The 27,995-nt window shown below is 42.9% G+C and overlaps 2 protein-coding genes across 2 annotated transcripts; one reads left to right on the forward strand and one right to left on the reverse strand.

Annotated features, from left to right (window-relative positions):
* Positions 1-353: 353 nt before the first annotated feature.
* On the reverse strand, positions 354-21,461 carry LOC140515398 (uncharacterized). Its single transcript, XM_072626070.1, has 3 exons — positions 20,890-21,461; positions 7,959-8,507; positions 354-4,626 (listed from the first exon to the last, which is right to left on the reverse strand). The coding sequence occupies exon 3, from the start codon at positions 2,945-2,947 to the stop codon at positions 1,796-1,798; it is 1,152 nt and encodes a 383-aa protein (XP_072482171.1). The 5' UTR covers positions 2,948-4,626; positions 7,959-8,507; positions 20,890-21,461; the 3' UTR covers positions 354-1,795.
* On the forward strand, positions 21,167-27,973 carry LOC140516305 (uncharacterized). The gene is made up of 5 exons (XM_072627307.1): positions 21,167-21,355; positions 21,461-21,564; positions 22,931-24,128; positions 25,027-25,136; positions 25,352-27,973. The coding sequence occupies exons 1-3, from the start codon at positions 21,167-21,169 to the stop codon at positions 23,484-23,486; spliced, it is 849 nt and encodes a 282-aa protein (XP_072483408.1). The 3' UTR covers positions 23,487-24,128; positions 25,027-25,136; positions 25,352-27,973.
* Positions 27,974-27,995: the final 22 nt, after the last annotated feature.

The raw sequence follows: 27,995 nt of genomic DNA on the forward strand, positions 1-27,995 counted from the left end.
CACCAAGGCTATATGGCCTCCAGGGTCCCTGATTCTATAGATTGTCCTTGCAAATTTCTGGTCGCACCCCCTTCCTCTTGGGCCCACAAAAGTTAGAGGGAGTGCACATGGGACGGGATGTTAGACCCCCTGCTGGGGCCACTGTGGTAATAAGTAGAAGCTTTAGAATAAGGTTGAGTGGCCCTTACAGAGACTCGGGGAGACCTCCCCACGTTACCAAGAGGGAATCCCCAGATGAACAAGGCCCAAATCTTATGGGGACAGACTGTATCAACAGGGCAAAGGCAAAGCTCACTCTTACTTGATTTCATAGCTGGGTGGATCTCTGGGGTCTATTGGAACTCACAGAACAATAAACACACACTTTTTTTTTATTTTGCAAAAACTCAATATATTTTCAACATTTGGACATTTTCAACATCTGAAGAAGGAACTTAGACATCTATCAATATAGAAAATACTTTCTTATCATATAAATGTGTATTGGAATCAATTGGGGCACAGAGATAAGCATGCAGAAGACATCCTATGTACCAGATAATCCAACATTCTCACCCCCTACGCCCTCCCATTAATGTAATGACATTCTTGGCACCAACAGTCATCAGTCAAGGTTTTTGGACACTAAACATTCACACAGGTCCTAAGTGCTGAGATTTTAAAGCACAGAACCATCAAAATATGTATCCCTTTTTTGGGCCAGAAAATCAGTACATTTTTGGACACTTCTAAAAGTCCTCTGAAGGAGGAACTTTGCCTCAGTGCAGATGGTGTTTTTCTCTTATCACTCAATTGTGCATTGGAGTCCACACAGCAAACAGCAGAACAGTTCAATAATGGACACAGAGGGACAAAGCACGTGGGTGGTCATGTTGCAAGAAGGAACAGGTAACCATTTATTTGGTTATCCCGGGTTACCCTGTTAAAGTGGCAGTGTCGTTGGCACTGACAGTCTTCCCTCAAGGTGTTCTGTCCCTGAGCAGTCCCACAGGTCCTAAGTGCTGGAGCCATCAGAATGCAAAGTCTCCAGCATGCCATGTGGTCTTCCAGGCAGGCAGGAAGAGTCCCACTTGGCATTCCAGTCTCTATGTCCATTGCTGCAAACACTAGTGACTGTTCTGCAAGAAGAGAAGAGGCTTCCTCCATGGAAGAAGTTAAGGAAAACATTAAAGAAACAAACATCAACACCCCAAAGCACATTACAGGAACAGATCATTTCAGCAAGATATTTGCTCATATAGCCAATGAACTGGCTCCAGGAAATGCTCATGCAGCAAGAGCCCAAACCACCATGCCTTTATGGAACTACTTTCAGGCACTCCTCAGAGGCCGACTGGTAGTTGCTGGCATCAAAAAAACAGCAGGGAAGGGTTGTCGGCAATATAATCTAGGAAAACTTGCAAATGGCTCAGCAGCACATTCATGCTGTTTTCATCCAGAGCAGTGCAGGTAAGCCTTGGGCCCAGATGCTCAAAGAGGGGCAACAGGTGGATACCTCCATAGAGCTCACACATCTGGCCTGAGGGGTAGCTGACCACCAATTCATCATATTGTGGCCTCTCGAAATCATAAAGCAGCTGGGGGCTTAGGAGTACATTAAAGTATTCCTTGAGCACAGCCACCAGGCCGCAGACAGCACAGCTTTGATCTCTGGTGCGGTGCTTCTGAGGGAAGGTAGCATATTCATAGAGAATGGCATCGGAGCTGACCTTGGCTGGCAGGTTGCAGAGCATCTTCCTGAGGGTCACCATGTCTCAGTCTAGCACTAGCAGGAGCCTCAGGGACATGGGCGGGTCTATCTGGACTTCACGTCTGCCTGGGTGGCATCCTGTTGGGGATCCTCAGCAGCAGCTCGGCAGCTTGCTCCCCGTGATCTGGACTCTCGTCTCACCCTTTCAGAGCAGCTTTGCTTGGGGGGTGGTGGTGGCATCATTCCAGAGGTGCTCCCTTCACCTGGGTCGTGGTGGCCGTGACCATGACAGGTGAGGGAGCGTCTGCCCTTGAGGGCAGCCTGTTCCTGCTCTTTCCTGGCAGCAGACAAGCGGACAGCTTTGTTCCTATCCTGGTTCAACTGGTCCTGAGAGTAGCGGAGCACCCGATTCTGGGGGATCCACTCGTACTCCCAGCCGCCCAGTGGCTCTTGGGGGGCTTCTTCGGGAGGGGAGGATAGTGGGCCACTGGTGCTGGCTCCCCCCACTCCCTGGGGAATGGGCGCACTGCTCTGACTTCTCCCACAGGGGGCCTCGTGAGCCATGGCGCCCCCTAGGGAGCTGCTGCTGGTGCTGGTGGTGGTGGTGGTGCTGCTGCTGCTGCTGCTGCTGCTGCTGGGGCCTGCTGGGCTGGTGCTGGTGCTGGGGCCTGCTTGGCTGGTGCTGTTACTGGTGCTGGTCCTGGTGCTGGTGCCTGCTTGGCTAGTGCTGGTGCTGGGGCCTGCTTGGCTGGTGCTGGTGCTGGTGCTTGTGCTGGTACTGGTGCTGGTGCTGGTGCCTGCTTGGCTGGTGCTGGTGCTGATGCTGGTGCCTGCTTGGCTGGTGCTGGTGCTGGTGCTGGGGCCTTCTTCCCAGGTGCTAGTACTGGTGCTGGTGCTGGTCCTGGTGCTGGTGCTGGTGCCTGCTTGGCTGGTCCTGGTGCTGGTGCTGGTGCTGGGGCCTATTCTGCTGGTGCTGCACTTGGCCTTGACACTAGGCGCTACTGACTCAGGCTCCTGGGCTGAGCCCGGGCCACGGGAACGGTGGGCCTTCCGGGATTTGTCACAGCAGGGGCGGGTCCCAGTCGCTGGGCTGTCCCAGGTCCCACGTGGGTACCGTACCAGGTATTTCGCTTCCTTGTCTTCCACCATCACTTTGATACAGTGGCCCAGGCGCATGGTGGGGCCACGGAAGATCAGCGCCAGCTCCTCTTCTGGGAGCTCCTGGGCTGTCTCCCTCTTGGATGCGGAAAGCACCATCCTGACTGGAAGGTGCGGGCCTCGAGCACTGGGGCTGGTGGCGCTGCTTCAGCGGGAGAGCCCCACAGCAGGCGGGCCGGACGGGAGGCGGGCCGGACGGGAGGCGGGTCGGACCACAGGCGGGCCGCCTCGCACCTCCTCAGGTCTCGGAACTGCCCGCCCCACTGGCTGGAAGGTGGCTGCCCCTTCTTGGCTCTGACTGGAACGCTCGGGCTCTCAGGGCAATGAGACTGGAGGCCGAGACCCACTGTGGACAAACTCGCAGAGCGTGGCTTTTCCCAGGAACGTGGCTGGGAAGAGGAAGGAGAGCTGCTGGAGGCTCCTCTTATGGGCAGGGGAGCGAGGCTGTAAAGGGCACCAGCCAATCATCTGGCGCTGCTGGGGTTGGGGGAGGGGCGGGGACTGAGGCCAGTGGGGGAAGGGCATGTAACAGTCTGGCCATCTGGTGGGGCGGAAGCGCCTCTCTGAATTCGAAAGTCAGCTTCCTGGCGGGGCCATCCCCTCCCCCACCTCAGGTTCTCCATCTTCAAATGGGGAGCATGGGGGTCATGACGCTGAAATCTGCTCCATGGCTCATACTGTTTTTTGTGGGGGGACGTTAGCAAATTTTGAAATCACATTGCATTTCTGTATTAGCTTTTTTTCTTTGAGAATTGATTTATGTCTCGCTAAATTTCTTTTTCTGATACTGAGTCATTTAAGCAATCTAATTCTCTTTTCTTCATCTGCGTAGTTTATATTTTTGTAATTTTGCATCCGTTTCCTTTAATTAGCTATGTTAGTAAACGACTGCACAAAATAGTTTTTTAATTTTCTTCAGAATTATTGTGAGTGTTTCTTTTGCATTTTTGATACGAGCCATTTGATATTCTTCTCTTTGAAAAAATCAGATGACCTAACTACTTCGTCATTTTGTAATGTTTCAATTTTAATTACTTTGATTTTTCAAATAACCAGTACTTTAAATCCAGTTGTCTCTCCCAACCCGCACTTCCCACTTCCCAGTTGAGTAAATTTTAAAAATGGAAAGCATATCCCTCAACACATAAGCACGTTTTCTGGCAAAAAAAAAAAAAAAATTCCCCGATTAGCCATGTCTAAAAACGTAGGCCCCTTTTTACTCTTTAAGTTCATCACCTTTCTGTCTGGACCTTAGCTGCAGGTTTCCTCTTTCTTCATAAGTGGTTTCTCATTTTGTCACCATAAACTCTTTCTGTGGATCCCAGCGGTACCTTGTTCCTTTCTGCTCTAATTTGTTTATACTTTGACCTTGTATATCAGAGTCCCCCATCCATTTGAAGCTCACCTTGGTGGAGGCTGTGAATGGTGGTCTACAGCTCAGTTCTGTCACGTTACTTTCTAATTTTTCCAGAAGTGTTTGTCAACTAATGAGTCCTTCCTCCCACAACCTGGGACCTTTGGGTTTATCAGACGATTTGTTTCTGTAAGCTCTGTACCTAAACTTTTCTTCTGATAGACCTTTTTTAAACCAATATCAAATTGCTTTAATGATTACTGATTTATAATAAAGTTTGAGATCCAGGAGAGATAGGCCTCTTCACTTCCCATTTTTCCATTATTATGCTTCAGATTCTTGACTGCTTTGTACCTCCAGAGTGATGGTTAAGTTCTTTTTCTAGCTCTGCGATCTATTCTTGTGGGAGTTGTATTGGGACAACCTGGAATAATTATGTTAGTGTTGTCATTTTTGTTATATTAGTTCTACCTACCCTTGAGTAATTAATTAAGTATTGATACTGATTGTTCCTGACAATTGTGATCCTTAAGTTAAACTTCTGCTGTGACCCTCTTGCCAGTTTTTCTCCTTGTCTCACCCAGGATCCCAAGTTCTTACTCTTCTTTTTAATCCCCCCTTCATGTTCCTCTCTCCAGCATTTCAGTTTATTTTGCTTTTGATTATTCTCTTACCTATCCTGCCCTCTCTCTTAAAGTTACTCTCTGGTCTTCTCTTTTCACTTACTATTTTCCTTTTCAGTTTGTTGTATTTCTATACTGAGATCTGTGTGTGTGTGTGTGTGTGTGTGTGTGTGTGTGTGTGTTGTGTTGTGTTTGGGGGTGGGGTGTAATTGTGTTTAACTCCCTTTATCGATTTCAGATGGAAGTGAAGTAAAGTTTCTGGTATACACATTTCTCCCACCCTTTCTTCCACAGTTAATTACTTTTCGTCTTATCCCTCCATTGTATTCATGATGGTGATTTCCTTCTCCTTTCCTTCCAAGTATAGTGCCCCCTTTTTCTCCTATTTTTACCCCTGACACAATCAAAACAGAAGACAACCATCCAAAGGTCCTCTGTCTTATTTTCCCTTCTTGTGACCATTAAAGATATTAGTATTCTCATTCCTTCTTCAGCACGTAAACAATTCCTCCTCACATAATACCTTTTCAATTAAACCAGTATGTGTACATTTCTATATTTTTCTTGACTCTAATATTTCCATTTCAAAATGTCTACTTGGGTCTCAAGACTTTTTGAATCATAGTCTTCAGATGGTCTGATATTTCTTAGATTTTCTTTTCTTGGCCAGTTTCTAGATCACTTGTTTTTCATATTATTTCTTACATTTTCTTATTATTTCTTTGTGTTTCTTTTTACTATTCTTTTATTTTTATGTGTGATTTATTTCTAATTAGTTCCTCCAGTTAATATCTTTATTATCTTATTTAGTCATTGTTTTCTATTTGATGCATTGCGATTTCCAAGAAATCCAGGTCTTACCTAAGTTATCAGTTCTCCTTGGCTTCTATCCTCCCTATAGACTTCATTATGCCTCTCTTCTTTCATTTCTTCCAAGTACTGCTATAATCCTTTGGGCCAAAACTCTTTTCCTCCTGACGCTTCCCTTGCAGAGACATCATCAGGCTTCTTGTTCCTTGGGTTTACGCGTTGGGCCTCTCTCCCTTCAAGGTATTTCCTTTCAGTATTCAAGTGAGTAGGAGGGATTGGTTGCTTCTCTCACCATCCCTTCACTAGGGTTAAGCTTGCCCATAATTATATAGCCTTTTCTTTTCTTCTTTCCTCTTCCATCACTGTGGTCTTTGTGTATTTTTTTTCCTGGTTCTGATTATTGCCCTCCACATTTATTCCCATAAGTCTTCCCATGAAAGGCTGGAGATTTATGATCAGCTTTAGATCTGTCCATCTTTGTCCCCCCCAACAAACAACCACACACTTCTCACCGTGAAGCATCTGAGTTCTATCTGCCAAAAATGGGGCATGTAAGAGTGGGGATAGTCAAATTATTTTTTATAACTAGGAAGTATAATGGTGTATACACAGTTAGGACAGTTACTTTGAATGGTCCCTAAAGTGCAAAGGGGAACATTTCTACAGTACTTCCTACGTGCCAGATACTGTGCTAAGAGCTTTGATCCTCACAACAATGCTTCCAGCTGGGTGTTATTATAATCACCATTTTACACTTAAGGAAACTAAGGAAGACAGGGGCAAAGTGACTTATCCAAGGTCACACAGCTAGTAAGCTTACTGTAATCATTTGCTACTGTGTGTTGCATGTCCACTCTGTTCTTCTTATCTGTCTGTCTATTTCTTAGCCAGTACCAGACAGATCTTACAATTGCTGCTTCATAGCTTAGTTTAAGATCCAGCACTGATAAACCTACTTCCTTTACATTTTTCCTCCATTACTTTGATATTCTTGATATTTTGCATTCCAAATGAATTTTATTAGTATTTTTTTCTAGCTCAGTAATATAATTTTCTTGCTATTTTATTCAGATGGCATGGATTAAGTAGATTAGTTTAGGCAAAATTGCCATTTTTATTCAAATGCTTTATTGTAATTGCTTTTATTTCATCTTCGTTAGTGGTGTATACACCCTTCTCATTTTTAATATTGGTGGTTTTTTTTTTAATCTCTTTTTTACTTATATTAACCAATGGTTAATCTATTCTTTTTTCATAAAATGAAGTCCTAGTTTTATTTATGAATTCAATGGTTTTCTTATATTCAGTTGAATTAATCTCACCTTTAATTTTTAGGATTTATCATGTTTAATTGGAATTTTTAAATTTATTCTTTTCATGGTTTTTTATTGTATACCCAATTCATTGGTCTACCCTTTCACTATTTTTTAATATAAGCATTTTGAGATATAAATTTTTCATTTGACCAACTCTGCTTTCTACTCATCCTTGACTTTTTGGGCCTCTTTTACCATTTGGGTTAGTCTAATTTTAAAGCTGTCATTCTCTTCAGCATTTTTTTTTGTTTCCTTTAGCAAGTAGACTTGTTTTTCATGATTTTCTTGCATCACTCTCATTTCTCTCCCCAATTTTTTCTCTACTTCTCTTACTTGCTTTTCAAAATCCTTTTTTAGCTCTTCCACCGCTTCAGACAAATTAATTTTTTCTTGGAGACTTGGACACAGGAACTTTGGATTTGTTATGTTCTTCTGGTTAAATGTTTTGATCTTCCATGTCACCAATGACATAAGAAAATACCTCTTCACCAAGAAAGTAAGAATCTATAGTCTGTTTCATTAACATCTTCAGACACAGAATTAAAATTAATCTTATAACACAGAATTATAATTAAAATCTTAGAACATGGAATTAGAATGAAGATCTAAGAAGAGAGAATCAAAGGTAGTCTGATATAATTAGAATTAATATAATTATATAATCAGAATTAATCGTGGAACACAGAAATGGAACTAAAAACTTACAACACAGAATTAGAATTAGTAGTAGAATGCAGAATTAGAATGAAAAACCTTAGAACACACAATTAGAATTAACGTCTTAGAACACAGAATTAGAATTTTAGTCTGAGACCACAGAATTAGAATTTGTCTGAGAACACAAAGCTCACTTGGAAAGGGAAACTGGTTGTTTGGAGTTAGCAGTCATGGTCCCCCCCACCTCTCTTCCATTTTCTAGCTGCCAACCTGTAGCTTTCCCTAAAGAATGGAGGTTTATCTTATAATGAAACTAAAATAAGTCAAGGTGATCTATACTAACTCGTTACCTTTTCATTCTCCTTGATATTTCCTTGTCTCTATATTTCAGAGGCAGCATTCTATTCCAGTTCTCTTCCTACTGATATGACAGCTCCTTGTCAGTCTCCTTTGCTGCATCCTTGTAGGATTCGAATTTGGAAAAATGCCCTAAAATAGGGTAATTAAATTGAATGAAAGGTGGATTTTAGTGTGTGCAATGCCTATTTTTGTTATTCTCTTTCAGATAATTTTTCCAAGGTTTCTGACCTGAAAACAGTTTGACTACACTTGTGCATTATTATATAACCCTGCAAAATAGAAACATTTGTACTTAATGTCATAAACATGTGCTGTTTGTGTGTGCTATTCTGATTGACCTGATATTGCTAAAACTTAAGGTAACCTGGTGAAGTTACTCCTCAGCAAAATGCCTTCTTTGTTTGTTACTTTATAAATCGAGTGGGCACTGGCTCAGGGTCATGGGTGTCTTTTCCTCACTTCTTCTCAGTTGCCATTCCTCCATTGCCTTTCTGTGGTATGTCTGAATTCAGTATGATCCTGCTTCAAGCTGAGTTCCTCTGTAACATAAGTGAAAAGCCATAAAAACTTAAACTCTGTGAAAGGCAAAAACCTAAACTTGGTAATTTGATTAAATCATATATTAGTCACTTAGTGAAAACTGTAGATACTATGATCTCCAAAAGCCATATAAGAATATCGTGACCCATATGTGATAGGTCAATACTAATCAATACACATACTTATGTTTGGGTATAACATTGGCTCAATGACCAAGCTCATTACTAAACAGAAAACCAAAAATGACCACCAAACAATAGTGTTGTGCTCTCTAGCTCCTCCTGCCTTTGTCTGTGTTATATAATTACCACAGGGATTTGGGGTTTCTTCAGTGGGGATTCAGAGAATTTGTCTGTCTGCCCTGCCCAGACTGCGGATGATTAATAGCTTAGCAGGGATCTATCATACTGCCCCAAATGTAAGTAACCTCAATTGCTTAAACTACTACCAATTATCAGTATGGAGCTCCTTGACCTCTTCCTCTGGTATCAAAACAACACCCCACAATTATGGGGGAGGTAAACAGTTCACCAGGTGGGGGAATTCCACAACTTACCTTCCTCCTCCATATCGTGCCCTCTAACTATACATGTCACTCAGGGCCCTTTCCTGGGTCCTCTCCTCTTCTTCCTCTCTGCATTGTACTCAGTGCTCTCATCAGTTTCCATTAATTTAATTACTATGTCTATGCTGGTGATCCTTAGTTCGAGCTATCCTGTATTTACTTCTCTGCTGACCTCTCACATTTTCTGAGTTCTCATATTTTCAACTTCATTTGACACATCTCAAACTACATGTCCAGTACACATTTTAAACTAAAGATGTCCAAAATGGAATTCATTACCTTTCCTCAAAATTCTCCCCTTGCCACCACATTCCCTAGAGGGCAATATGATCTTCCTATCCCTCGCACTCCCAACCGAGGATTCATCCTGGATTGCTCCCTATCTTTCACATGTCACCACACCCCTGCCCTTATCCAAAATCGCCAAGACCTGTTGATTTTAACTTTGTAACATCGTTGGCCCTCTTCTCCATCTATACTTTTTCATTTGATATTTTCATCAGTTCTCACAGATTTATCTGTCATCTCTTCCTTACACAATCACCACTGAAGGAAAGTGGCCAGGATAGACATCTTTTCAATTCCCTTCTAGATATGCTCCTTTGGACTTCTCCATTAAGGCTTCACACCACTCCCTCCATCCCTCCATGCCTTTTCACCTTTCTTTTTGGTTTTGTCTCCCTCCTCATTCAATTGTAAGCTCTTTGAGAACAAAGGCTCTCTCCTTTTCATATTTGTATCCTCAGGGATTACCCTGGCACACAGTAGGCACTTAATATATTTTTGTGGCCCGACTGTCTATTCTAATGGTTCTCAGATCTACTAATCCAACCCTAACCTGTCTCCTGATCTCCAGTGTCACATTACCAACTGAGTACTGGACACTGCAACCTGGAAGTCCCAAAAGACATTACACTCATCATCTTCAAAATGCAATTCATCACCATCCATCCAGACAAACTCCACTCACCCCCTTCACCTCTCTGTTACTGTAGACGGTATCATCATCTTCCCAGTCATTCAGGCTTGGGACCTAAATGTTATTCTGGACTCCTCACGCTCTCTCTCCTTCCCTTCCCCCAGATCTAATCTGATGTCATGGCCTGCTGACCTCACCATTGCAAAAGTATCTCTCCAATTCATCCCTATGCTGATATCACCACGCCTTTGCTTCAGGTCCTCATCACCTCACACTTGGCCTACTCTAATGGCCTGCTGGGGGATTTGCCTGCTTCGGATCTCTCCCCATTGTAGACCATCCTCCGTTCAGCCACCAAAGGGGTTTTCCTAAAGCACAGGTCTGACCAGGTCACACTCCCATAACTACTCATTAAACACCAGTGGCTCCCTATCACAGCCAGTATAAAATGTCAAACCCTCTGTGGGGCCTTTTGTGACCTAGTCTTTTCTTACCTTTCTAGCCTTTGTATTCCTTACATCCAGACCTCTCCCTCCCCAACCCCCCAAACACATTATGAGTGGCCTAGGGGTACTGGCCACCTGGCCATTTCACAAGCAAGACTATCTCTCATCTCTGTATTTTCTCTAACTCTCCCCTGTGCCTGGAATATTCTCCCTCCAGTATTCTACTGACTTCTCTGTTTTCCTTTAAGCACCATCTAAAATCCTACCTTCCACAGGAAACCTTTCATAATCTAGTGTCTTCTCTACTTATTTCCTAGTTATGCTGTATAGAACTTGTTACTACACCATTATTTGCCTTTTGTCTCCCCCTTCTCTGCTCTCTCTGGCCTTTCTTTGTGTCCCTAGTAGTTACCACTGTGCCTGGCAAATAGTAGGTATGTCATTAGTGTGTATGGACTTTGAGACCAACTGCCAGTCACTATGTTAAAACCTTAAGGCCAAAAGAAAGACAAAAGACTGTCTAGCTTGCCCTCAAGGAGGCCACATTCCAATGCAGGGATAGGGGAAAGGAGAACATACAAACCACTATTGCACATACAAGATATCTGCAGTATAAGCAGGACAGAATATCAGAGGGAAGGCACCAGGATTGGGTCGGGGAAAGGGGCGGTGGCAGAAAACTTCCTCTTGTAGAAAGTGGCATTTGAACTGAATCTTAACGAAAGCCAAAGAATTAAGGGGGTAGAGGTGAGGAGGGAGGGCATTCCAGGCAGGGAGAACAGTCACACAAAAAGTACAAGTTCAGAGGAGCCAAGATGGCAGAGTAGAAAGATACACATATGCTAGCTCCAAACGCACAGCCCATAAAATATCTGTAAAGAAGAACTCCCAACAAATTCTGGAGCAGCAGAAGCCACAGAACAACAGAGTGGAGGAGATTTTTGTTCCAGAGAGCCCTGAAAAACAGACACCAAAGGTCCATCGCCCACCGGACCTGGAGCAGAGCCCAGCCCTGCCTTGGCCACGCAGCACTGAGAGAAGCAGATTTGAGCAGGCTTCAGGGACAGAATCTCCAGCAGCCACGCAGGTCCCTCCACCCACAGATGCCAAAGTTTGGTGAGATGATCTTTTTGGCTCCCCGAGAGGAGGTGGGATGTTTCCATGGTTCGAGCCCCCTCGGGAGGCAGCAGCAGAGGCAGCCTCAGACAAGGACTCCCAAAGCAGGCAGGAGCATGGATCCATTGTTGAAGGTCTCTGCATAAACCCCCTGAGGGAAATGAGACCCATGAGGCAGTACTGCCCCCACCTGAGCACCTGAACTTAATCTCACACTGAATAGCAGCCCCATCTTGGCCAAAAGCCTTGAGGCTGGGAAGCAGCATTTGAATCTCAGAACCCAAGTGCTGGCTGGGCAGATCTGGAGGCCAGGTGGGTGTGAAGAAGAAGCTCAGAAGTCAAGTCACTGGCTGGGAAAATGCCCAGAAAAGGGAAAAAAATAAGACCATAGAAGGATACTTTCTTGGTGAACACATATCTCCTCCCTTCCTTTCTGATGAGGAAGAAGAATGCTTACCATCAGGAAAACACGTAGAAATCAAGGCTTTTGTATTCCAAACATCCAAAAGAAATATTCCATGTGCTCAGGCAATGGAAGAGCTGAAAAAGGCTTTTGAAAATCAAGTTAGAGAGGTGGAGGAAAAACTGGGAAGAGAAATGAGAGAGATGCAAGAAAAGCATGAAAAGCAGGTCAACACCTTGCTAAAGGAGACCCAAAAAATGCTGAAGAAAATAACTCCTTGAAAATAGGCTAATTCAATTGGCAAAAGAGGGTCAAAAAGCCAGTGAGGAGAAGAATACTTTAAAAAGGAGAATTAGCCAAATGGAAAAGGAGGTTCGAAGCTTACTGAAGAAAATAGTTCTTTAAAAATTAGAATTGAACAGATGGAGGCTAACAACTTTATGAGAAACCAAGAAATCACAAAACAAAACCAAAAGAATGAAAAAATGGAAGAGAATGTGAAATATCTCATTGGAGAAACAACTGACCTGGAAAATAGATCCAGGAGAGACAATTTGAAAATTATGGGACTACCTGAAAGCCATGATCAAAGAAAAAGCCTAGACATCATCTTTCATGAAATTATCAAGGAAAACTGCCCTGATATTCTAGAACCAGAGGGCAAAATAATTATTCAAGGAATCCACAGATCACCTCCTGAAAGAGATCCAAAAAGCTAAACTCCTAGGAACATTGTGGCCAAATTCCAGAGTTCCCTGGTCAAGGAGAAAATATTGCAAGCAGCTAGAAAAAAACAATTCAAGTATTGTGGAAATACAATCAGAATAACACAAGATCTAGCAGCTTCTACATTAAGGGATCGAAGGGCATGGAATATCATATACCAGAAGTGAAAGAAACTAGGTAAGAATCACCTACGCAGCAAAACTGAATATAATACTTCAGGGGAAAAAATGGTCTTTCAATGAAATAGAGGACTTTCAAGCATTCTTGATGAGAAGACCAGAGCTGAAAAGAAAATTTGACTTTCAAACACAAGAATGAAGAGAAGCATGAAAAGGTAAACAGCAAAGAGAAGTCATAAGGGACTTACTAACGTTGAACTGTTTACATTCCTACATGGAAAGTCAGTATTTGCAACCCTTAAAACTTTTTTCAGTATGTGGGGAGTTGGTGGGATTACAACACACACACACACACACACAAACATAGAGCACAGAGTGAATTGAATAGGATGGGATCATATCTTAAAAAAACGAAATTAAGGGGTGAGAGAGAAACATATTGGGAGGAGAAAGGGAGAAATAGAATGGGGCAAATTATCTATCATAAAAGAGGCAAGCAAAAGACTGTTTAGTGGAGGGAAAAAGAGGGGAGGTGAGAGAAAAACATGAAGTTTACTCTCATCACATTCGACTAAAGGAAGGAATAAAATGCACACTCATTCTGGTATGAAACCTATCTTACAATACAGGAAAGTGGGGGAGAAGGGGATAAGCGGGGGGGGATGATGGAAAGGAGGGCAATGGGAGAAGGGAGTAATTTGAAGTCAATACTTGGGGAGAGACAGGATCAAAATAGAGAATAGAAGCAATGGGGTGCAGGATAGGATGGAGGGAAATATAGTTAGTCTTATAGAACACGACTGTTATGGAAGTCATTAGCAAAACTACACAGATATGGCCTATATTGAATTGCTTGCCTTCCCAAAGGGAATGGGTGGGGAGGGAGGGATGAAGAGAAGTTGGGACTCAAAGTTTTAGGAACAACTGTTGAGTACTGCTCTTGCTACTAGGAAATAAGAAATACAAGCAATGGGGTATAGAAAGTTACCTGGCCCTACAGGACAAAAGAGAAGATAGGGACAAAGGAAGGGAGAGATGACAGAAGAGAGGGCAGATTGGTGATAGGGGCAATTAGAATGTTCGGTGTTTTGGAGTGGGGGGAGGGGACAAATGGGGAGAAAATTTGGAACCCAAAATTTTGTCAAAATGAATGTTAAAAGTTAAATAAATAAAGTAAAAAAAAAAAAAGTACAAGTTCAGGAGATGATATGCTGTGTGTGTGAGCAACAGCAAGAAAGCCAAGATGTATGCAAAGAACATAAGAAGTCTGGAAAGAAACAAAGGGTCCAGATCTCAAAAGACTTCAAATACCACAAGGTGTTCTATTTGATCCTGGAGATAGTAGAGAGCCTCTGGGGTTTATTGAGCTGATATGGTCACACTTGCTCTTTATTTTTAAAATACCTTACATTTTATTTTTATACATTTGTTTTTAAAGCACTGAGACTTTCCCACAGTGTTTTTACCCTGTTCGAAATTCTCTCCATCCTCCTACCCCATCTCCTACCCAATGAAAAGGCAACAATATTCAAACTCATTATAGCTATGTATTAAAATGATCAATGGTTACTCCAGAAGACTGATAATAAAACAAGCGTTCTGCCTCTTTCCACAGAAATAATGTCCTGTGCATCCAGAAGGAAGAAACATTTTCAGGCATGAACAACCAAAATAAATCTGATTTTCTTCACTATATTCATATAAAGGATTCCACCCATCCCCCTCCAGTCAGACACAGAAGGCCCATGTTTCTCCACTAAGCCAGACAGTCAGAGGCGTGAACAAGCTGCAGAACTCTGCTGAACCAATTAATTAACTTTAAGCTGGATGCAAACCTGCTGGGGAGGAAACTGGGACTGATTGAAGAGTTGATCCCGCCCTGTGGAGGTTGGATAAAAGCAGCAAGATAGTATGGTACCCAGCATCCCAGTGGCAAGACAGCCTAATGGTGCAGAAGCTTCAGCTAAAGTGATAAGAGGGAATTCTTCGTGGGGGAGAGAGACTTTCTCTGTCTCATTCCCACCCTCATGCTTGATAGATCAAGGATGACCTTTTAACCTATTTCAAGATCAGGAAAGATTTGTGCCCAAAACCACTTCTGCACTGAAAGCTTATGAAGAGCATATGAAATCGTACTGAAGACAGAGTAGACACTCTACAGAAAAGCACCTTCAAGAATCAAAAATAATCCCAGCAGAAAGCTGAAGCATTCTGATAGGAAACTGTGTGAGGCTGCTGTAAAAGGGAATAAAAAACTTCCAGAAACCAGGAGCTGGGGGTAATGACCCCTTTTGTCACACAAACTATCTAATCTGAGCCCTCTTTCCACTGCCTCTGCATGTACTCACGATAGAACATGTTTCTGGTTCGGGATCATGTATGTGTATATATACATATGCATATATGCAAATACATATTCATACGCATATCTCTACTTCTGCCTTCTCTCCCTCCCTCTCCCTTCCTCCCTTCCTCCCTCCCTCCCTCCCTCTCTCTTTCTCTCTCTCTCTCTCTCTCTCTCTCTCTCTCTCTCTCTCTCTCTCTCTCTCTCTCTCTCCACCCATACACATTCACACACAAACATGCATATACACATGCATATATGTATGCTGGAGAATGAAATGGAAAACTACTCCATTATCTCACTGAAGAAAACCCCAAATGGGGTCATGGAGAGTTGGATATGACTGAAAAATGACTTAATAACCACAATAGGAGGAGATATGGATATGGATCTTTAAAAACCAATTGTTCTTAACCTACCATCTTAGTGTACTAGGGTGGTAACCAGTGGCAACTCCTTCCAAAAGCTTAAGGCAGCATATTCTGCCTGCTGTCAGTACATGTGGGAAAGGCTGTAGAGACTGCTTGTAGAAAGGCATAATGACATACAATGGAAAGGTCCTTATAGCTATTCTGACTCCTTCTTGTCCCTTAACATGTGAGGAAAGGAGCCAATGATTCCTCGCTGACCCAGAACAGTGTACTGATGATATTACAGTTTCTTTGGAAAATCCTAGAGAATCAGCAAAGATACAAGTAGAGACCATTAACAGAATCAGCAAAGATACAAATATAAGCCATTAATAGCTTTAGCAAAGATGTGGTCTACACAATTAACACTCAAATATTAGCAGCATTTCCAAATAGTAATAAAAAGGAGGCCATTACAGGGAAATCCCACTCCAGATATCTTCAAGATGCATAAAGTGTCTGAAAATCAAGCTACCAAAGCACAGAAAAGACGTGTAGTGACTCAATTACAAAATAATCCTTGAAGTGACAAAGAAAAGTTTAAATAATTGGAGAAACTTTCTGTGCTCATGGCTGAGCCGTACCAGTCCAAAAGAAATGACAATGTAACTTAGGTCCAGATTAATGCAAAGAAAGAATTTCCTGAAGTGGTCACACTCTGTGAATTTGCAGTGCATATGTGATTGGCTGGGACCAATTAACCATATTTTACATCACTGTACCTACAAATAGTGCACATTCCAAGACATTCAACTGGGTGAGTTTCATTTTTCACACTAGTCAGATCCTAGCTGTACTACCAAAGTCAATTGATACCTTCAATGCCATGCCCATGAAATTATGAAATCATACTTTAAAACGTTGACAAATTCCCAAATAGATAAATGGTCAAATAATATGAACAGACATTTTTCAGAGGAAGAAATTAAAGATATCTATAGTCATATAGAAAAATTCTCTAAATAACTATAGATTAGAGAGATACAAATCCACATAACTCTGAGATACCACATCACACCTATCAGATTGTCTGAAGTGACAAAACAGGGAGACAATAAATGTTGGAGAAAATGTGGGAGAGTTGGAACACTAATTCACTGTTGGTGGAGCTGTGAGATGATCCAACCATTCTGGATAGCAATTTGGAATTATGCCCAAAGGGCTACAAAAATGTGCATATCCTTTGAGGCAGCAAGACCCCTTCTAAGAGTATATCCCTAAGAGGTCATAAAAATGGGAAAGGGTCCCACATGTACAAAAATATTTATAGCAGCATTCATTGTGGTGTTCAAAAACTGGAAATCAAGGGGATATCCATCATTTGGGGAGTGACTAATAAATTATGATGCAAAGATATAACGGAATACTACTGTGCTATAAGAAATGATGAACAGGAAAACTTCATAGAGGCCTAGAAAAACTTATATGATCTGACATTGAATGAAAGGAGTAGAATCAGAACATTGTACATAGCAGCAACCACAGTGTGCGAGGATTTTTTCTGATAGGCTTAGAAATTCATTGCAATGCAAATACTTAAAAACTTCTCAGTGGTCTTTTAAGGCAAAATGCCTTCCACATCCAGAGAAAGAACTACAGAATTCAATCCCAGAATGTAGCAGAACATTTTCTTTTGTATTACGTTTTGGTTTGTTATATGATTTTTCCCATTCATTTAATTCCTCTATGAAACATGACTATGATGAAAATGTGCTAAATAGGAATGCATGAGCAGAACCTACATAAAATTGTATGCAGTCTCAGGAAGGAGGGGGGTGGTAAGGGGGAAGAAGGGAGAGGGAGGGGACAAAATCTAAGTTATGTGGTAGTGATTGTAAAACACTGAATATAAATTTTAAAAATCAAGTAAAATAATAATATGGAAATAATAGAAAAATTTCTAATGAGACACTAGTTCAAAGGGTCCTGTCCTCTAGCTCTGAAAAGTGTATAAATACTCTGAGGTAAGGTTGTGTTTTGTGGCTTATACATGAGAAGTGTTTGTTTGGCCATATGAGACTGGGAAGCAGCTAAGGATCCTCCTGACTTTGACCACCAAGATGTTGGTGCTTCTCTCTCTGGTCACTGTGTATGTATTGCTTATGGTCAGACAGGTGGAGGTCCTGTCTGTTGATCTTCACTTCTCTGTATTTTCTCTGTAGTTCATGGTGTCCACTTTTTCCCCTGAACTAAATGAATGATTTATGTGTTTGATTCAAGTGATTGTTGGCCCCTCAGAAAATACCTTGTTAAAATACTAACACAAATACTTTTTTTTAAAAAATGGGATTGAGAATGGTAAGGGAACAGATGGTAAGGATTAATGGAAAAGGGGTAATAATTCTTCCAAACCTTAAATTACATTATAAAGCTTGTTGTTCTTTAATCATTTTCAGTTGTGTCCAACTCTTTGTGACCCCCTTTGGGGTTTTCTTGACAAAGACACTGGAGTGCTTTCCCATTTCCATGTCCACCTAGAGGGAAGGTACAAGGTGGGCCTTGTCTCTTCGTGTGAGAGAGGAGTAAAGGAAGAGATAATAGCAGAAACCATCTGTGTGAGAGGCCATGGAAAAGAGAGGAAAAGGTGGAGATCGTGGCAAATGGCTTCTATTTTTAAGTAAAATATGAAACAAGGTTGTGAGCTGATAGAGTAGAAGAGGGGTAGCCATGGGAGGGTTGAGGAGGGATTCTTTGGAAGAGCCACTATGAAGAGAGGAAGAGTGAGGTGATAAGAGAGGGTCAAAGATTCACCTAAGTTAGTTGAGGTTGGGTAACTCATTTGCAGTAGACCCAGTAAAAATGATTTCCAGATATTCTCCATCTTCATTCAGCAGCAGTGTTTGATGGGAGCATTTCAAGGCTGATTGGGTCTAGGGACTCAAGAGAAAAGAAGAGTGTAGAGTTGAATTGGTTTTCCAAGGGGTAAAGATGCAGTGATCAGTGCAAGGAAATGTTTTGGGAGATAACTGAGGAAATAAAAGTCATGGTGTGGAAGAAGATTAGGATTTTGTAAAGGAAGGTGGTGGGAGAGGTGAAACATAAGGATATTTCAGAATTCTTGAATACAGATGTCATGCATTTGTGGATGATGCCAATATCATGAGTTTGCCCATCTTTGTGTATGGCTGAAGTGGGGTAGAGCCATGGAAAGTGTACTCCTTGTGTAGGTAGGGTTTTTGAGAGAAAAAAATCAAATAATTATTATACCCATAGACACATAGACACAGACAGACAGACAGACACACGTAGAGGGAAGTCCCATAGAATGAGGGCAGAAGTTGGGGAGGAGGGTAAGATTGTGAAGCAGATAATGAACTGAACTGTGGAAGGAAGTGGAGTGACCTAGATGGGGTGTGAGACCCAGAGGCAGGGCTGTAGACAATAGGTACCAGGATTTTGATTAGCTGGTAAAGATACATTTCATTAATCTCAAAGGAGGAGAGGTTGCTATGTGATGGAGGTAAGGGGAGAACCTGGCTATCTAGATAAAAGATTCACCAGTTCTACCCAAGTACACAGACCAGAGCATACCCTTTCTGCTTTAAGGACAACCTTGAACTCCTGCTGTGCATTCAGCATTCAGATCCAAACAGCAGCTAACCTCCAATAAAGGCATTTCACTCCAGGTATCATTCCCTCCAATTAGTCCTATTTCTTATATAACGCTTTCCAAAATCATGATGGAAGAAATCAAGCAAAATACTATCATAATAGTATGAATTTTAAACATAGACCCCAAATATAAACTTATTGCCACGCAAATGGCATTCATCTGTTTGAACATATTGTGAAACATCTCAGAGAAAAATAAAACAAGGAGAAACCAAAATGTTTCTCTCTTCTACACTAGTTGTACTCAGAGACTAGTATAGAATAAATAAAATCCAGTTACATCTATAGTTACCAAAACGGCTCTTGCTCTTGATGTCTATGAACATTTTGTCTGATCTATGGGTGACAGATGGCTTCCTACAAAGCATAATTATTAGGAGAAGGCAGAAGATCGATATTAGAACAAAGGAAGGAATGCGTGTCCCTGTTAGCCCAGTCATTTACACTAAGTTCCTACACTAACCCTTCTTTGTCACTCTTAATTCAGGCCGCATAACTCAAAGGGAAGGACTTTTCAAAGACCTCTCAACTCCTACCACCTGGCTCATCTCACCTAATGTTATCCAGGCCAGATATGGATGAGGTGTAGTACCTAACTGTGCTTTTGGAAGCAATCCAATACTTTATTTTCCAGTCTCCCCTGACAACTTTTTTGTTTTTTTTTCCCCCTTTTGGTCCTCTTATTACTGCTCATAGTCTGAATTCTATGGTTTCTATAGGGTAGCACTGAGGGGAACCACTGGTACCAAGTGATCCCTGCAGGAATGCCCAGGGTACCAGTGCAGGCTGTGCACTGACCAGGATTGGGTGAAGGGTTAATGGAACATAAAAATCTTCCCTATACACGTATGGGCCTGTGTGACTACACATCTTCCCTTCTGAGTTCCCAGGTCTAAAGGTACACAGGTATTTTGCCCCATCAATCACAGAAATATTGGTCTTTTGAACTCTTCTCTAGTTCCCAGCTGTTACGCATTGGTGCTGAGTCAATTTGAGTCGTTTAGGCACTGAGTCAGGTAGGTATTGCATCTTTTGTCATTAAGCCAAATAGGTGCTAGGCCAAGGAGGTTTTGAAGCCTTTCTGCACTGAGCCCATCAGGTGACAAGTCTTTGTTTGAAAACTGTATATATTCTTGAATACTGATTTTGCCTAGGGGCTCGCAGAGGGGAAGGGTGTTTCACCTGGAATCTTTTTGATTTATCATATTAGGGGCACTGAGTATCCAGTATCAAGATTCCTCACCCACTTACTCCCTCCTGTGAACAACTCAGAAGTAAGTGCCCAGGTCTCGTGCTGTATGTAAATATTTACGTTATTCTGTTAAGCTTTGTTTTTCTATATTTCTGTAATGAGGTTTTATATTGTCCTTGTGTGCAGAATAAATGTTGTACTGGTTTGGTTTCGAGTGAAGATTGCTTATTACACCAAGCTATTAGATCCTTAATATCTGCACCCATACGTTATAATATATATATGCCTATGTATCTATATATAGAGACAGACAGACATATATATATATATATATATATATATATATATATATATATATATATATATGCATACATACACAAACGTTTGAAGAAATTTGCAGGAGTAGCTCATGTGGCATTGACGATACACTGCCCTCTGTTCCTATCCTGTTCAATGGCACCAGTGGGTGGTGGGAGCATCTCGAGAAGACCGACGGTTTTAGAGAGCACGACTGGGATGAATTCCCTACCTGCTTTTGCATTCACGGAAGGCCTCAACAAATTGAGTATGTATCTCGGTCTGACTCTGAAGCAGGAGAGAGCGGCCTCGGGAAAACCTCCACAAGGGTCGGCTGAGAATCCCTCGCTCGGGACTGATGAGTTCCCCAAACCTCGCGGCGCCTGGGCACAGGCGACTGGCCCCGTGAGGCCGTGCCCCTATAAGCTCCAAGCCCTTCCTGTAGAGCTACTCTCTGCAGACTCAGGGGCTCCAAGTTGAGGCGGCTTGCCAGCCAGCCTTCCAGAGAGATGAATGGGAGCCGAAACTCCGCCCCCACCGTCCAACCTGGACTCCACCTTCCTCTCGCCCCAGCACTGCGTCCTGCGGTTGTCATAGCGACCCCCAGAGGTGGTGGGATTGGTGGATTTAAGGTTCCAGACTCAGCGCAGACAAAGGGAAGCAGGACTAGCCCTGCACCCGCCCTCCTGGTCACGATGGTTACCACCACGCTTGGATGCTCCGCCTGGCCCTCCTGGCCTCTGCAAGTCTCCTTGCCAGGCTCTCCCGGCCCCAAGGAGGCAAACTTCTCGGAACTCCTTTAGAGTGCAGCGAGTTGGACAATTGACCAGGTGGCCACCAGACCCGCTAAGGACAGGAGAAGGTCCCGGGAACTCAAGTCCGTCTCCGTCAGTGTTGGAAAGGCTAGGTCTGGCCCCTCCTTGTCTCTGGACAAGTGAATGACCCTTTTTCCCCCCAGCCCCATCCCCCTTGGTCCACCCCGCTTCCTGTCCTACGAACTTTCCCTGGACTCTCCCCACGCACCAGGCCTGCCCTTTCCCCGGGACGTGGATCCAGTTTGTAGTCAAGGGGAGGGAACCCGAGCCACTACTGAGTAGGGAGCCCAGATGGGGCGAAGGGGACAGTGCCCACGCCAGCCCTGGCCTGCTGAGGGAAGCGAGGTAGCAGAGAGTGTGACCGTCCTTCTGCCGATCCCGAGGTCGAGGAGGGTCCGGGAGGATCCAGTCAGCCTCAGCCGAGCCTGGAAATGAAGATGACTAAGACCGTGGGTCAGTCAGGTGGTTCGCTCCTAGGGTTTCCAGTCCAGGTTCAGTTCGGGCAGAGAGGCTCGTGGCAGCAGGGTCGGTGTTGAGGGCAAGGTCCGAACTTGAGAGACGACATTGAAGGTTATTTTGAGAGGTCCACGGATAACCAGGACTGGACCCTCTTTGCTGCGGTATTGCAAGGTGCCTGCTGAGGCATGGGGCGGACAAACACTCGGGATATTGCAGCCACAAATAAATAAATAAATAGATAGATAGATAGATAGATAGATAGATAGATAGATAGATAGATAGACAGATAGATAGATAGATAGGTAAGTAAGGAAGTAAGTAAATAAAGAAATGAATGAGCTAGTGAATGAACAAATTCATGAATGAATAAATGAATAAATGAATAAATTCATAAATGCATAAATTCATAAATTCATAAATGCATAAATTCATAAATGCATAAATTCATAAATGAATAAATGCATAAATTCATAAATGCATAAATTCATAAATGAATAAATGCATAAATGCATAAATGAATAAATGCATAAATTCATAAATGAATAAATGCATGAATTCATAAATGAATGAATGCATAAATTCATAAATTCATAAATGCATAAATGAATAAATACATAAATGAATAAATGCATGGATGAATAATTGAATGAATGAACACATAGATGAATATATGAATACATGAATGAATACATAGATGTATAAATTCGTTGCTGAATAAATGGATGAATGGTTTTGAGTGAAGATTGCTTATTAGAGGAAGCTATTAGATCCTTAATATCTGCATCCATATAATATTTTATATATGTGTGTGTGTGAGTGTGTGTACATACACAAATGTCTGGAGAAATGTATAGCAGTAGCTCATATGGCATTGACGGTACACTGCCGTCTGTTCCTATCCTGTTGAATGGCACCAGTTGGTCGTGGGTGCACCTCCAGAGGTCCCACGGTTTTAGAGAGCACGACTGGGATGAATTCCCTACCTGCTTTTGCTTTCAGGAAGAGCATCACTAAATTGAGTACGTCTCTCCGTCTGACTCTGAAGCGGGAGAGAACGGCATCGGGAAAACCTCCACAAGGGTCGGCTGAGAATCCCTCGCTTCCAGCTGGTGAGTTCCCCAAATTTCCCGTCGCCTGTGCACAGGCGACTGGCCCCGTGAGGCCATGTTCGTCCAAGCTACAAAGGCCTTCCTGCAGAGCTACTCTCTGCACACTCAGGGGCTCCAAGTTGAGGCGGCTTGCCAGCCAGCCTTCCAGAGGGCTGAATGGGAGCCGAAACTCCGCCCCCACAGTTCAACCTGGACTCCACCTTCCTCTCGCCCCGGCCCTGCATCCTGAGGTTGCCATAGCCACCCCCAGAGGTAGCGGGATTGGTGGATTCAAGGTTCCAGACCCAGGGCAGACAAAGGGAAGCCTGAGCAGCCCTGCACCCGCCCTCCCGGTCACGATGATTACCACCACGCTTGGATGCTCCGCCTGGCCCTCCTGGCCTCTGCAAGTCTCCTTGCCAGGCTCTCCCGGTCCCAAGGAGGCAAACTTCTCGGAACTCCTTTAGAGTGCAGCGAGTTGGACAATTGACCAGGTGGCCACCAGACCCGCTAAGGACAGGAGAAGGTCCCGGGAACTCAAGTCCGTCTCCGTCAGTGTTAGAAAGGCTAGGTCTGGCCCCTCCTTGTCTCTGGACAAGTGAATGACCCTTTTCCCCACCAGCCCCATCCCCCTTGGTCCACCCCGCTTCCTGTCCTACGAACTTTCCCTGGGCTCTCCCCACGCACCAGGCCTGCCCTTTCCCCGGGACGTGGATCCAGTTTGTAGTCAAGGGGAGGGAACCCGAGCCACTACTGAGTAGGGAGCCCAGATGGGGCGAAGGGGACAGTGCCCACGCCAGCCCTGGCCTGCTGAGGGAAGCGAGGCAGCAGAGCGTGTGACCGTCCTTCTGCCGATCCCGAGGTCGAGGAGGGTCCGGGAGGATCCAGTCAGCCTCAGCCGAGCCTGGAAATGAAGATGACTAAGACCGTGGGTCAGTCAGGTGGTTCGCTCCTAGGGTTTCCAGTCCAGGTTCAGTTCGGGCAGAGAGGCTCGTGGCAGCAGGGTCGGTGTTGAGGGCAAGGTCCGAACTTGAGAGACGACATTGAAGGTTATTTTGAGAGGTCCACGGATAACCAGGACTGGACCTTCTTTGCTGCGATATTGCAAGGTGCCTGCTGAGGCATGGGGCGGATAAACACTCGGGATATTGCAGCCACAAATAAATAGATAGATAGATAGATAGATAGATAGATAGATAGATAGATAGATAGATAGATAGATAGATAAGTAAGTAAATAAGTAAATAAATAAATGAATGAATGAATGAATGAGCTAGTGAATGAACAAATTCATGAATGAATAAATGAATAAATTCATAAATGCATAAATTCATAAATGCATAAATTCATAAATTAATAAATGCATAAATTCATAAATGAATAAATGCATAAATTCATAAATGAATAAATGCATAAATTCATAAATGAATAAATGCATAAATGAATAAATGCATAAATTCATAAATGAATAAATGCATAAATTCATAAATGAATAAATGCATAAATGAATAAATGCATAAATTCATAAATGAATAAATGCATAAATGAATAAATGCATAAATTCATAAATGAATAAATGCATAAATTCATAAATGAATAAATGCATAAATTCATAAATGAATAAATGCATAAATTCATAAATACATAAATGAATAAATGCATGGATGAATAATTGAATGAATGAACACATAGATGAATACATGAATACATGAATGAATACATAGATGTATAAATTCGTTGCTGAATAAATGGATGAATGGTTTTGAGTGAAGATTGCTTATTAGAGGAAGCTATTAGATCCTTAATATCTGCATCCATATAATATTATATATACTTATACAAATGTTTGGAGAAATTTATAGCAGTAACTCATATGACATTGACGATACACTGCCGTCTGTTCCTATCCCGTTGAATGTAAATAGTTGGTGGTGCGTGCACCTCCAGAGGTCCCACGGTTTTAGAGAGCACGACTGGGATGAATTCCCTACCTGCTTTTGCTTTCAGGAAGAGCATCACTAAATTGAGTACGTCTCTCCGTCTGACTCTGAAGCGGGAGAGAACGGCATCGGGAAAACCTCCACAAGGGTCGGCTGAGAATCCCTCGCTTCCAGCTGGTGAGTTCCCCAAATTTCCCGCCGCCTGTGCACAGGCGACTGGCCCCGTGAGGCCATGCTCGTCCAAGCTACAAAGGCCTTCCTGCAGAGCTACTCTCTGCACACTCAGGGGCTCCAAGTTGAGACGGCTTGCCAGCCAGCCTTCCAGAGGGCTGAATGGGAGCCGAAACTCCGCCCCCACAGTTCAACCTGGACTCCACCTTCCTCTCGCCCAGGCCCTGCATCCTGCGGTTGCCATAGAGACCCCCAGAGATAGCGGGATTGGTGGATTCAAGGTTCCAGACCCAGGGCAGACAAAGGGAAGCCTGAGCAGCCCTGCACCCGCCCTCCCGGTCACGATGATTACCACCACGCTTGGGTGCTCCGCCTGGCCCTCCTGGCCTCTGCAAGTCTCCTTGCCAGGCTCTCCCGGCCCCAAGGAGGCAAACTTCTCGGAACTCCTTTAGAGTGCAGCGAGTTGGACAATTGACCAGGTGGCCACCAGACCCGCTAAGGACAGGAGAAGGTCCCGGGAACTCAAGTCCGTCTCCGTCAGTGTTGGAAAGGCTAGGTCTGGCCCCTCCTTGTCTCTGGACAAGTGAATGACCCTTTTTCTCCCCAGCCCCATCCCCCTTGGTCCACCCCGCTTCCTGTCCTACGAACTTTCCCTGGGCTCTCCCCACGCACCAGGCCTGCCCTTTCCCCGGGACGTGGATCCAGTTTGTAGTCAAGGGGAGGGAACCCGAGCCACTACTGAGTAGGGAGCCCAGATGGGGCGAAGGGGACAGTGCCCACGCCAGCTCTGGCCTGCTGAGGGAAGCGAGGCAGCAGAGCGTGTGACCGTCCTTCTGCCTATCCCGAGGTCAAGGAGGGTCCGGGAGGATCCAGTCAGCCTCAGCCGAGCCTGGAAATGAAGATGACTGAGACCGTGGGTCAATCAGGTGGTTCGCTCCTAGGGTTTCCAGTCCAGGTTCAGTTCGGCCAGAGAGGCTCGTGGCAGCAGGGTCCGTGTTGAGGGCAAGATCCGAACTTGGGGAGACGGCCTTGACGGTTATTTTAAGAAGTACGCGGGTAACCATGGCTGGGACTCTCTTTGCTGCGGTTTTGCAAGGTGCCTGCTGAGGCATGGGGCGGACAAACACTCGGGATATTGGAGCCACAAATTAATAATATGAGTGAGTGAATGAATAAATACATAAATGAATAAATACATAGGTGAATAAACGAATAGACGAATAAATGAATAGATAAATGAATGGATAAGTGAATGAATGAATAAATGAATGAATGAATAAATAAATGAATGAATAAATAAATGAATGAATGAATGAATAAATGAATAAATGTGTGAATAAATAAATGCATGAATGAATGAATGAATAGATGAATGAATGAAGAAATGAATGAATGAATAAATGGATGAATGAGTGGATGGATAAATGAATAACTGGTTGAATAAATGAAGAAGTGAATGAATGAAGAAGTGAATGAATATATGAAACCAGTGCTTGATAAACTGGGAAATATAAATTACCTAGGAACAAACTGCTGAGAAAACCAATACATTCAAAATGGAGACAAAAAATTTATATTAATAATGATGCTACTGAAAACCTTAAAAGAAAAACAGATCAAATACCTGTTAGAACTATTAGTTGGAGATGAACTCTTAATCAAACAGGAAATAGAGGCAATAATATTTAAAAAAAAGTAAATAGAAACCTTTCCTAATATGAAACTGAAAAGCTTCTGCACAGGTAAAATTACTGCAACTTGGATAAAAAGAGAAGTGATTTAATGGGAAATAAGTTTTTGTGTCAAATTTATACTATAAGCACCTGAAATAGAAATCATATAAATAATATATAGAAACGCATAGTGCACACATGTGTGTGATTCTTAGTCATTCTACAACGGATATGTGGTCAAAATATGAACAAATATTTCTCAGCCGAACTTCTGAGTGTTCAAAAATGCAAGAAAAAAGGCTCTAAATCACCAATAAGAGAACTACGCAACAAAAATCTTTGAGAATTTACCTCATACTCTGCAAATTAGCAAAGATGACCCCCAAATGACATTAAATTTTGCAGGGCATGTGGGAACGATAGCCACAATAATGCATTGTTGGTGGAGCAAAAAGATGGTATAAGTACTTTGAACGTTAATTGGGAATAATGCAAATTAAGAGATTAATATCCATACCATTTGAACTAGAAAATCAGTTACTGGGTATAAATACTTGGGTCCTCCAAGAAAGTCACTGATCAAAAGAAACCCCTATATACATCACAATATGGTACTTTTTGCGGTAACAAAGAATTGGAAACAAAGTACACGTTCACTGACTGGAGAATGTTTACACAAATTGTGGTGCATAAGAGTAGTGGAATGTGATTGTGCTGTAAGAAATTATGTATGTGATGAACAGAAAGAAGCGTGGAATGATCTACATGAATTGATGCAGAGGGAAGTAAACAGAGACAAGAAAGCAATATAAACAATGGCTACAACCACAGAAATACAAAGAACAGCTTCTCTCCCACACACACAAATTAAAAGTGAATGTTACAGAAGCGTAAATATCAAGGACAACACAAATAACACATATGAGAGGACACCACTCACATATCCACTTATGAAGGGTTAAAATCCATAACTCTTAGATGTTAAACAAATATTTAGATTTTTCCAATGTACAAATTAGTTGTGATGATTTATTCCTTCTAAATTGTTTTATCTTAAATAGTACTTACTGTATAATGGATGGATATCTGGGTGGGGATAAGGCCAAATAGTAGGGATAACTATGATGATATAAAAGATATAAGACATCAATAAAAATTTATTGCAAAATATTTTAAAAAATGACTCCCAAAC

Source organism: Notamacropus eugenii, chromosome X (genome assembly GCF_028372415.1).
Source record: "Notamacropus eugenii isolate mMacEug1 chromosome X, mMacEug1.pri_v2, whole genome shotgun sequence".
Taxonomy (NCBI): domain Eukaryota; kingdom Metazoa; phylum Chordata; class Mammalia; order Diprotodontia; family Macropodidae; genus Notamacropus; species Notamacropus eugenii.

What these genes read in the sequence shown, in the direction of transcription:
- LOC140515398 (XM_072626070.1), bottom strand. Translation starts at nt 2,947, where the DNA reads ATGGTGCTTTCCGCATCCAAGAGGGAGACAGCCCAGGAGCTCCCAGAA.
- LOC140516305 (XM_072627307.1), top strand. Translation starts at nt 21,167, where the DNA reads ATGAATGGGAGCCGAAACTCCGCCCCCACCGTCCAACCTGGACTCCAC. An exon ending in CCGCCCTCCTGGTCACGATG is followed by an intron (nt 21,356 to 21,460) that starts GTTACCACCACG and finishes GAACTCCTTTAG; the next exon opens with AGTGCAGCGAGTTGGACAAT. An exon ending in GTCAGTGTTGGAAAGGCTAG is followed by an intron (nt 21,565 to 22,930) that starts GTCTGGCCCCTC and finishes TTTTGCTTTCAG; the next exon opens with GAAGAGCATCACTAAATTGA.